This window comes from Cyanistes caeruleus, chromosome 4, assembly GCF_971803275.1.
Source record: "Cyanistes caeruleus chromosome 4, bCyaCae1.hap1.1, whole genome shotgun sequence".
NCBI classification, from domain to species: domain Eukaryota; kingdom Metazoa; phylum Chordata; class Aves; order Passeriformes; family Paridae; genus Cyanistes; species Cyanistes caeruleus.
Window position 1 is genome coordinate 32,411,737 of NC_141704.1, and position 10,024 is coordinate 32,421,760.

General features: G+C 49.6%; 1 protein-coding gene and 1 non-coding gene across 2 annotated transcripts; both read right to left on the reverse strand.

The window, feature by feature from the left end:
- Nucleotides 1-556: 556 nt before the first annotated feature.
- RPL3 (ribosomal protein L3) lies at nt 557-7,701 on the reverse strand. The gene is made up of 10 exons (XM_086887497.1): nt 7,588-7,701; nt 6,375-6,567; nt 5,705-5,873; nt 4,730-4,865; nt 3,380-3,566; nt 2,831-2,991; nt 2,436-2,537; nt 1,874-1,969; nt 1,273-1,392; nt 557-666 (listed from the first exon to the last, which is right to left on the reverse strand). The coding sequence occupies exons 1-10, from the start codon at nt 7,588-7,590 to the stop codon at nt 622-624; spliced, it is 1,212 nt and encodes a 403-aa protein (XP_086743623.1). The 5' UTR covers nt 7,591-7,701; the 3' UTR covers nt 557-621.
- On the reverse strand, nt 3,170-3,262 carry LOC111937695 (small nucleolar RNA U83B). The gene has a single exon (XR_002868716.2). It is a non-coding gene; the product is annotated as a small nucleolar RNA U83B (small nucleolar RNA).
- Nucleotides 7,702-10,024: the final 2,323 nt, after the last annotated feature.

Below are 10,024 nucleotides of genomic sequence, written 5' to 3' on the forward strand. Positions count from 1 at the left end.
CCGGGCAGGCCTGCTTCCGGTCACCTTTCAGCAGGGAAGCTGCTTGTATTCAGAAAAATCCAGCTGTTCTGAGGCTGGGACATTTCACACCACCTGCTGCTTTTCTGCAGCTCTCAGGGACAGCAACAAACTGCATTTGCGAAGTGTGCAGGCTACAGCCCCTACCACAGACACTGGAAGGTTTCCATGGCAACAAACAGCTACTTAAAATTTAGTGCTTTGAAGCGTCTGGTTTATTTCAAAACCCATTTGACTCAAAGCTCTTTGTCCACCCAGCTGAGGACTGACAGATGGACTGATACCTCAGCAACTGCAATCACATTTAGGGCCCCTGCTGCTTTACTATTTCACACAATCAGAGACACCTTGCTCTGACCCACAGTCTTTGCTCTGCAAAACCAGCTCTATTATAGCAGCTTCATTTTCTCTAGAGCAACCCTGCTAATAAGGTTAGCTCATGAGCTAAAACTTTGTGCTTCTTTGGTTTGATCCACACGTAGAACCCACAGTCAGAGTACCAGGCCTGACACACTGATGTATACACAAAGAGGCAAAATTAATTTCTTTAAAATCTTTATTTTTTGGTCTGAGAGCACACAGGGCACAGGACCATTCCACCTGTTAGGCTGCCTCCTCCTTTGCGATGCGATCCTTTTTGAGTGGTCCCTGAAAAAAACCCACAAAAAACAAGGTATGTAAACAGCAATCTGCACGAAAGACACAACATTGCATAAAGAAATACGAAGACACGAGATAAAGAAATCAAGGCAAAAAAAGCTCTCCATGTTGCAACCCACTGGAAACCCCATGTCCCATCCCCAGAGGTTTTGGGGAAAGCTGAACGTGGCACAGCCACACTTGGCTGACTCTGGATATGTCTGAGCAGCAATGCTGGTGCCACCTGGTGGGGAAGCTCCTGCCAGGGACTCCCTCACAGCACTCCCAGCTGCCTTCTCCAGCAAGTGACAAACTGGGAATGCCACCACTGTGAGCACCCTCCTCGTGAGCTGCTCTTAGAGAAAATGGAGCAGTGCTTGTTTCTGTGCTTCAACACTCAACAACTTGTGTCCAAACACAGCAAACCCTCCGACACCGAGAGCTTCCCAGAGGAAGTGGGACCCCAGGCCCTCCGCAGTTATAACCAAGCTGGCAGGAGGAGGCCTCCCAGCTGAAGTTTCTGTTTCACAGGAACCTGGGCCACATGACAGCCCAAAAGCCATCAGCTGCTACAAGCTCAAAGGACACAATAAATGTGCCAGGAAGAGCCCTTACCATGAAAGCCTTCTTCTCCTCAGCTGTCTGGAAGCGGCCATGGCCAAATTTGGAGGTTGTGTCAATGAACTTCAAGTCAATCTTCTCCAGGGCCCGGCGCTTGGTCTGCACAAGCAGGGACTGAAAAGAGAGATGGCAGGTGAGTATCCAGCAGCAGCAGCAGCCTTTTAGCCTCCAGTACACTGGCTACTTCTTGTCACCTCTGTAGCTATATGCCTCCTTGATCCCTCTGATCTCAGAATTCAGCTTCTACCATGTGCAAACAACAATAACAATAAGCCATCTATGCTGCACCTCTGTCCTCCCAGGCTGGAGACTGGTCAGCTCCCCGCAGCACGAGCCCCACTCTGCCAGTGTCCTTCTGGTCACAAGAATTCTCAAGCCTAAACCATCACTACAGACAAGCCTGGACAGAGCTACCTGCAGAAATGACTTGGTGCCAGTCCCAAAAGCATTACTACGAGGTGGGTTTGTGTGGAAGGCTTGATCTTTTCTAGCAAGCCACTTGATTCCCCAGAACAGCACACACCATCTGCACCAGAGGCAGCACAGCTCCCTTTGAACTGTTCCAGCCCATGTGACAGCAGGTAGCACTACTCACCTTGCGCAGGGTCAGGACCCTCTTCTTGGTCCCCACAACACAGCCCTTCACCATGATGAAGTCATTGGTCACCTCACCGTAGTGGACAAAGCCTCCCTGAGGCAAGGAGAGAACAGTCAGCGCTCTGTACCCAGGAGGACCACATCTGCCTACAGATCCACACCACTTCTGGGTCTTGGCCATTCCCACATCCACTGAAATCCTGTTTCCAGTATTGCCTTTCACTGGTCAAGTTTCTTGATGCAGCCATTTAGTTGTTGCTGTAGGGCTTTTATTAAAACAGCAGAAGAGGCTGACAAAAAAGCCAAAGCTCCTCTTGCTAATGGTACAAGTACCATTCAAGGTTTGCAACATCTCTGTCCTACTGCCACGTAACAAATGCCATTTCCATGTTATACAAATCAATACTGAGAATGACTAAACACCACCACTGCCTCCAACAGCAGCTGACTTATTTCAAGAGCTCTTCATTCAATCATTTTGTGACTTAAACCAAGCCCCTTTGCCTCTTTAAGATTGCAGGTCACAAGCAGACACTTGGCACAGAGCTACAGCAACTTACCAGAGGATTAATGCTCTTGTCAGACAAGTCATAATCAGTTGATGCATTGTTTTTGATCAGCTTTCCATCCTTGATTTGGTAACCTTGGCCAATCTTGTAAATCTAAAAACATAAAGAAAGCCTACTTAGCAAAAGGCAGAAGAGCCTGCCATCAGATAAAATGTAAGGAATTTTACATAACCTCAGAGCAAAGAGTCTGCTACACTTAGAAAACACATGGCCATGCAAGAATTTTAGTTATCCAACATAAGCAACCATAACCATGACCACTGTCCCCAAGACAACATTCTAACAGACCAAAACAACCCAAGCAGAGCTCCCCAGTCTGTTCACTGTCACAGAGCAACTGACACCAGGCAGCTCTCGTCCTTCCCCAGCAGCTGAGAGACACCAACCTTCTTGTTGATCTCAGTGCGGTGGTGGTAGCCCTTCTGGCCCGCCCGGGCCACGGAGAAGGCCACGCGGGCAGGATGCCAGGCACCAATGCAGGCCACCTTGCGCAGGCCCCGGTGAGTCTTGCGCGGCAGCTTCTTGGTGTGCCAGCGGCTGGTGACACCTGCAAGGGACCAAAGCAGCTTGCTGTCAAGCTGAGATGTCACCAGAGTCTTCAACCACAGTTTAAACTTCTAAGTCTTTTAAGCTGCAGTCCCCTCAGGCAACAAAGGGAAGCACAGACCCAGCATCCCAGGAATTGACATTTCCTGGTGAAGCTCCCTCCCTGGCTGTCCCTGGGCTGTGTTCTCAGAAGGAAGGCAGCATGGAATGACTCCTCATGGATGTCAGGCGCTGTGCCCAGCGCTCATTCCATGGTCTCATCATTGAACTGTGACAGCAGTATGGATTTACCTACCCAGCTCTTGGCACATGCACTTGAGAACACTCAAGGCCAGGATCTCATTAAAAACTGTATCCTATCACAAAGAGAAGGACTTCCATGTGTTTACCTTTATACCCCTTGCCCTTGGTGACTCCAATGACATCTATCATCTCATCCTGGCCAAAGACTGTTGACACAGGCACTTGCTGTTCCAGCTTCTCCCGGGCCCAATCCACTTTCTCAGCAACAGTGCCACCATTCACCTGGATCTCCATCAGGTGAGACTTCTTCTGTCTCAGGGGGAGCAAGCGCATCTAGAACACAGAAAGCATGACATTCAGCTCCTGCTCTTCTCAAATGGACCCTGTATTAATAAGCCCAGCATCCTTTTAGGCCTGGCCTAATCTATTTTTCTAGTATCCTTTTCCAAAATGTAAAACTTAAAGGTGGCCCTACAATAAGGGAGAAGGCTGTATAGTGGTTTGCAAGTCATTGCACCTGGAAGTTATAAGCCACACACAGGAGCACAGAGTTCTGTAAACCCACAGCCATCAGCCAAATTCCACTGAAGAACAAGAGACAAGAGGCAATCGTTTTAAACTGTAACAGGATGGATTTAAATTCGATCTAAGGAGGATTATTTTTATTATGAGGGTTGTGAGTCACTGGCACAGGCTGCCCAGAAAAGCTCTGGATGCCCCACCCCTACAAGTGTTCAGTCAGGTTGGACAGGGACCTGGTCTAGTGAAAACTGTCCCTGCCCGTAGCATGGGGGTTGGAACTTGGAGGATCCTTAAGGCCCCTTCCAACCCAAACGGTTCTGATCCTTTGATAAAGCCTGCCACACTTAAGGCCGCTTTGGGTTGGATCTCATTTACAGTTACTTCTGCTTTATTTAGTAGAGGAAACCAGTGAGAATATCAATAGAAAATGTAACACTACCTCTACTGTAGGAAATTAATTCTAGTAAAATTAGCCATCTTACTGCACTTAGAGCCAACTGAAAATTTAATGCATCTTCCAAGAAAGTTAGACAGAACACTGACAGCTGGGGAGACACTGCATCACTCAGCAGAACACCCCCTGCAGCTGAGCAAGAGAAGCCACTGAAGTCTGAGTGCTTGCAATCCCAACAAAATGCAGCCTGAAATGATGCTGAGCACACAAACCCGAGTTCAATGTTCAGTGTGGTGTTATTTGTAGCTGAAATAGAGTCCAAATCTACACAGAATTAGCAAATGACTGAGCCCAGAAAGTTCCTACTACAGTTCAGTCTCTTTCAGACACTCCTTCAAAATGAGCCAGAGGTTGCCAAGGCTCCTCAAATATCCTGTGAGCACAGCTCTGCAGAAAATGAATCTGTAATGTGCTGAATGAACAGCATCAAGCTGCAGGGGAGGGCAAAAATCTCTCTACAGAGATGGAGAAGCCTGCTCTCTCAGAGGTTTCCAGAATAAATGAACTCACAGACACTCACCTGAGTGTGAGCCATGACTCTAATAACCTGGCAGTACTTCTTCATGCTATTGAAATCTTTTTCCAGCTGCTTTTTGCCCTCCTCATCTTGCCATTTCTTGCAGTATTTGGTGAAGGCCTTCTTCTTGGACTTGTGCCTTCAGGAGCAGAGCAGAGACAAGGTTTGGCTAAGCCCTTCATCAATCCCCAAGGAAGTGGGGTGAGCGGAAGGAGTTGCCACCTCAGTTGGCTTTGGCTCATTGCCAGTTTCTAATGACTCTTTTCCACTGGCAAGCGGAGCCTGGAGCTCATCAGACAGTGGCAAAATTGCCAAAGCTGAGCGGAGCTGCCATGAATTCCAAAGCACATTAACATTCACACTACAGAAAACAAAAGACTGTAAGAAGATGTCAAACAATAACAGAATAAAAACAGATTTTCAAAGCAATTGTGAGGTGACTGTGATCTGCTTGAAAATAACCTAATTTCCCCCCCTTGTCTGGCCAACAGCAAGGTCGTTACTAAAACACCCTTGAGAACTTTATTGCTCCACTCTGACGTCTTTTCAGCCTGCCAAGTTCATAAACAGGCTGGAAGCTCCAGACACGCTGGAGCCACACTTGGGCAAACGCACACTTTCAATCACAACAACAGTGCCTGGAACAGCAATCTCAAGTGACACTTGTCTTCCCCTTTCCTGAGAAAACAGGGCTACAGTCAGGACTCGACACTCAACAACAAGCGCCAGAGGCGATTTCCTTATGTCCGCCCGTCGAAGTATCATCACGTGTAGCCTGTTAAGGAGCTCTCAGGCCAAACCCAAAGCCACCATACCCACACCAAGAAGGGCACTACCTAAAGTTATGCTGCCACCCTCACAGAGCCATTTCATCAAACCTAAACACTAACTGCTAAAAAGCTGTGCTAGGATCATTTCAACACAGCAGTAAAAAATATGAACCACAGCCTGAGACCAGTCAAGGCCCTGCTCTCTCACCAGTTCTTGTAGAAGCGGCGCTTGCACTCATCGCTGATGTGCTCGGCAAAGACGGTCTTGAAGCTACGGAGACCACGAGGAGTCTGCACGTATCCCACAATGCCCACGATGACCATGGGAGGAGTCTCTATAATAGTGACTGCCTCCACCACCTCCTTCTTGTTCACCTCTGGATGGAAACAAAAATGCAGCACAATTAATTCCAGCAGGAACTCTTCTAACACTACCTGTTTTTTCTCACTCCCAAGTCCTTCATGTGAAAGGTTAAATGACTCAAGTTCTTTTCACAGAGATGATGCAGGGTAAAGCGACCAACTGAGGTCATAATTTAATGCCATGCAAAACTTTGAGGCTGGCTCAGGAGAAAGATCAGCAAAACTGGATAGGCAAAATGGATGTCAGCAAGGATCCAGGACTGGACAATCTCCAAAAAAACAGTGAAGGCAGCTGACTGATGTCCCCCACATCCAGAAGAGCCATCCCAAGGAGAAGCCTGTTACGGTGCAGCTAAACCAAACCAGCCTTTACAGCAGAAATACACCACCTACTTGGACTTGGAACAGGGTGAAGTCAAGCTAGAACTAAAACCCAGAGCTGCTACTGAAAGGGCCACCTGCCACCATTCCTGACCAAACCCACCTCCTGTTTTAAGGGGAACATTGATACGTACTAGATCCAGGTCTGTCCACCTCCCGGACAATGTGGGTCATGCCAGCTTTGTACCCCAGGAAGGCAGTGAGATGGACAGGCTTGCTGGGGTCATCTTTGGGAAAGCTCTTGACCTTGCCCCTGTGCCTGCTGCTGCGCTTGCGGGGCAGGAAGCCCAGGGAGCCGTGCCTTGGGGCCGAGAACTTGCGGTGAGACTGCGGAGAGAAAACCGACACTTAGGGCTTGCTACAGACTTGCTTAGGCCCACTTGAGGGCCAAGGCCAACTCTGGCCTTGCCTGAGATCATGAATATTACATATATCCAAGACATTTCATGTTCTAGAAATTCCCATTATCAGCTGCAGGGCTTCTGAATTCCATCATGTTACAGGAATGTGATCCCCATGCAATAACTATGTACTTCTCAGACTTCTGTAATGCCCCTTCCAAGCTTATTCTAAGATGGCACCAAGTCCCACCCTAGCCAGGGAACATCAGCTGTGATTTGGCAGCAGCGTGCCACCAGACTTTCAGTCCATGAAAAATGGAAATGAAAATGCAGCACAGACAACTTCACATTCTTCAATGAATCGTTACCAAAACAAGCATTACAGAAACAATTTCAGTTTGCAAAACTGCAGTAAACCAGCACCTCAACATCCACCTCTGAGTCAATCATTCAGTATTTTTTCCTAAGTTATTTTGGTATTTTTTCCACTATCTTTTCCAGTTATTTGTTCTCCTCGAGGACCACCCTTGCAGCCTTCCCTCTGTGACCATGTAAAGACAGGTTTCCGTCCGGAGAACTCTCAGCCCAAAGAAAGATTCACCCATCCAATCTCACACGCAAATTAAATAAAAATACCGTGCAGCTATACACGGAACATAAAATATATATGGTTTTATTTAAAACAAAAATACTCGTCACGAGCTACCCTAAGCCAAGTTTAAAGCCCTAAGAAGGCCATAACCACAGGAGCTCTCCAGACAAAAGCTGCCCCCGTTCCCAGAGAAAGGATCCCCAAATGCCCCCACAGCCGCCCGCTCCACCCGAACCCCCCGCCCCGTCCGGCACCGCACAAACCCGCCCGGCCTCCCCGCGCAGCCCGAAATGAGCCCCGCACGGCGTCCCGCAGGGGCCGGGGGCGGCGGGCGCGGGCCCGCGCGGCGGCCGAGGCCGGGATGGCGGCGATGCCCGCGGGATGCGCGGCAAGGCCCGAGACCTCCGCACCCACCATCTTGTCCACGCGCCAGGCCGGAAGGGCCGCCGGCGCCGCGCGCAGCCTTTATAAGGGCACCGCACCCCGGTCTCGCGAGAGGGTGGGCGGCGCGGCGGCGCGCGCGGTGCTACGGGCAGCGAGCGCGGCCATAAAGGTGCGCAGGGAACGATGCGCAGGGAACGATGCGCGGAAAAACAAGTCCGTACAAACCATCTGGCAAGGCCTGTGGGGAACTTCAGTGCGCATCGTGACCGGTCATATAAGATAATATTTATTTCACTTCATTCCTCTCCATTTAATTCAACGAGATTTCATTAAATGAGAGAAATTTTGACATTTCATTTCTTGTCATGGAATTTTGACATTGTTTAATTGTTTATTATTTAATTGTTTATTATTTAATTGTTAATGTTTAATTTCATCAAACTTAATTTCATCGTTTCATTTTATTTCATTTAATTAAATTTTATTTCACTATGTTAGTTTCATTTCATGAAATTTCAAAATTTCACTCAGTTTCATGAAAGTTTGAAATTTCATTCCATTAATTTTCATTTCCTTTCTTGAAATGGAGTTTCAAAATTTCATTTCATTTCGTGAAATTTTATCTTGTTATTATAATGAACATGGACTTAATCCACCATTGCTTGTGGTATGGAAGGGGATGCAAACCCAAGGCAATGGTGTCAGTGGAACCCAGAGCCGGTGCTCTGGAGCCTCCTGCACCCGGGGCTCCCAGAGTTTGCCCTCAGGATCTCCGAGGGCTCATGGATAAGAATGTGTTTGACACAACATCACGGGGAGATTCCTGCACCCAGAATGAACTGAAGAGCTAAGGATCCAGCTGCGCTGGCACTGCAGCTCATCTTCCTAAAACAGGGATGCTCCACTCCTAGAAAGATCCAAGGTCAGGCTGGACAGGGCTCTGAGCAGGCTGATCTAGTTAAAGATGTCCCTGCTCATTGCAGGGAGGTTTGGACAAGATAACCTTTAACAGTCCAAAACATCCTAGGATTCTGTGGCTGGCTGTGATGGAGGAATGTCCATCTTCTCCTCAAAAGGAGCCCCACAGAAGGTGAGGAATGGCTGCTTACTTTTTGGAACTCCCGATGGGAGCCCATGGGTTGGCTTTAAATGCTCTTCCATCTCCCTCATACATTCACCTTTAGCTTTTGTACATTTTTGGCTTCCACTGCTGAGCTTAGGGAACTGTGTCACAACCCAAGGGCTTGCTTTCCATTTCAGTCCTGATAAAACAGATTATCAGGGACTCTGCAAAAGCCAGCAGACCACTGGGATGCAGCTGCTCTGAACAACAGGCACGGGCCAAGGAGCTGGAATTGTCCCTAAAGGCTTCTCCTCACACATCCCTTCCTGGCTGTGCCAGTGGCCATGGTGGTAATGTGGGCAATGGAGAAGCCCAAGTTACTCTCAAGGCTGCAGCCTCTGGAGTGCAAGGTGTGCATCTTGCAGTCTCTGCCTCCTAACGTCACAGGATCTCTCCAAAATCTGGACTCCCTATTTTCACAGAGGGCCTTTTCCCACTCCCTCCCAGGGACACAGTGCGGGTAGGGTGGCAGATGCTGGAAATGAGAGTCCCAGGCTTTGCTGTAGAGTGATTTTGAAGTTCACCGAGCATCTTTGTCCAGGGCAGGCACCTGGTGAGGGATAATAGGTTGTGCCCAAGAGCCCAGCCTTAGTCCTCTATGGGGGCTTCTGTGGGGTAGCATCCCAGAATGACAGAATTGCTGGGGTTGGAAATGAGCTCTGGAGAACACCTAGTCCTTTGGCAGGGACACCGAGGGCAGGTGACATGGGAAGGTACCCAGGTGTCTCGGGAGAACACTGTTCCAGGAACTCTTCCAGTTCCTCTGCCACCTTGAACGTAAAGAAGTTCTTCCTCACGTTCAAGTGAAATTTCTCTTGTTTTAGTTTATTGCTCTGCTGGGCACCACTGAGAAGCGTCTGCCACCATCCACCCACCTTTGAGATATTTATATGCATTAATGAGATCCCCTCTCAGTCTTCTGTTCTCCAGACTAAACAGGCCCAGCTCCCTCAGTCTCTCCTCCTAAGAGATGCTCCGGACCCCAAACCACCTTTGTGGCCTCTGCGGGACCCTCTCGGGTAGCTCCTGCTCTCCTACTTGGGAGCCCGGGACCGAACACGGCCCCACACGAGGCCTCACTCACTAGGGCCGAGCAGGGGGCCGGCCCTGCCGGGCCCCGCAGAAACCAGAAGCAGCATCGCCCCCATCCCTCCCCCGGGGGTCTGGAGTGGCCCGCCTTAGTGCCGGGAGGCGTTCCCACCCCCGCAGCGCCCGCACCCGGGGCACCGCACGGCCCCGGCCCGCCTGGCCCCGCGTTGGTCCCCGCCATGTGCCGCGGGCGGCGGCGCGGGGGGAAGGGGTGGGTGCGCGCTCCCGGCGCGGCGCGTCCCCGTGGGCGGGCGC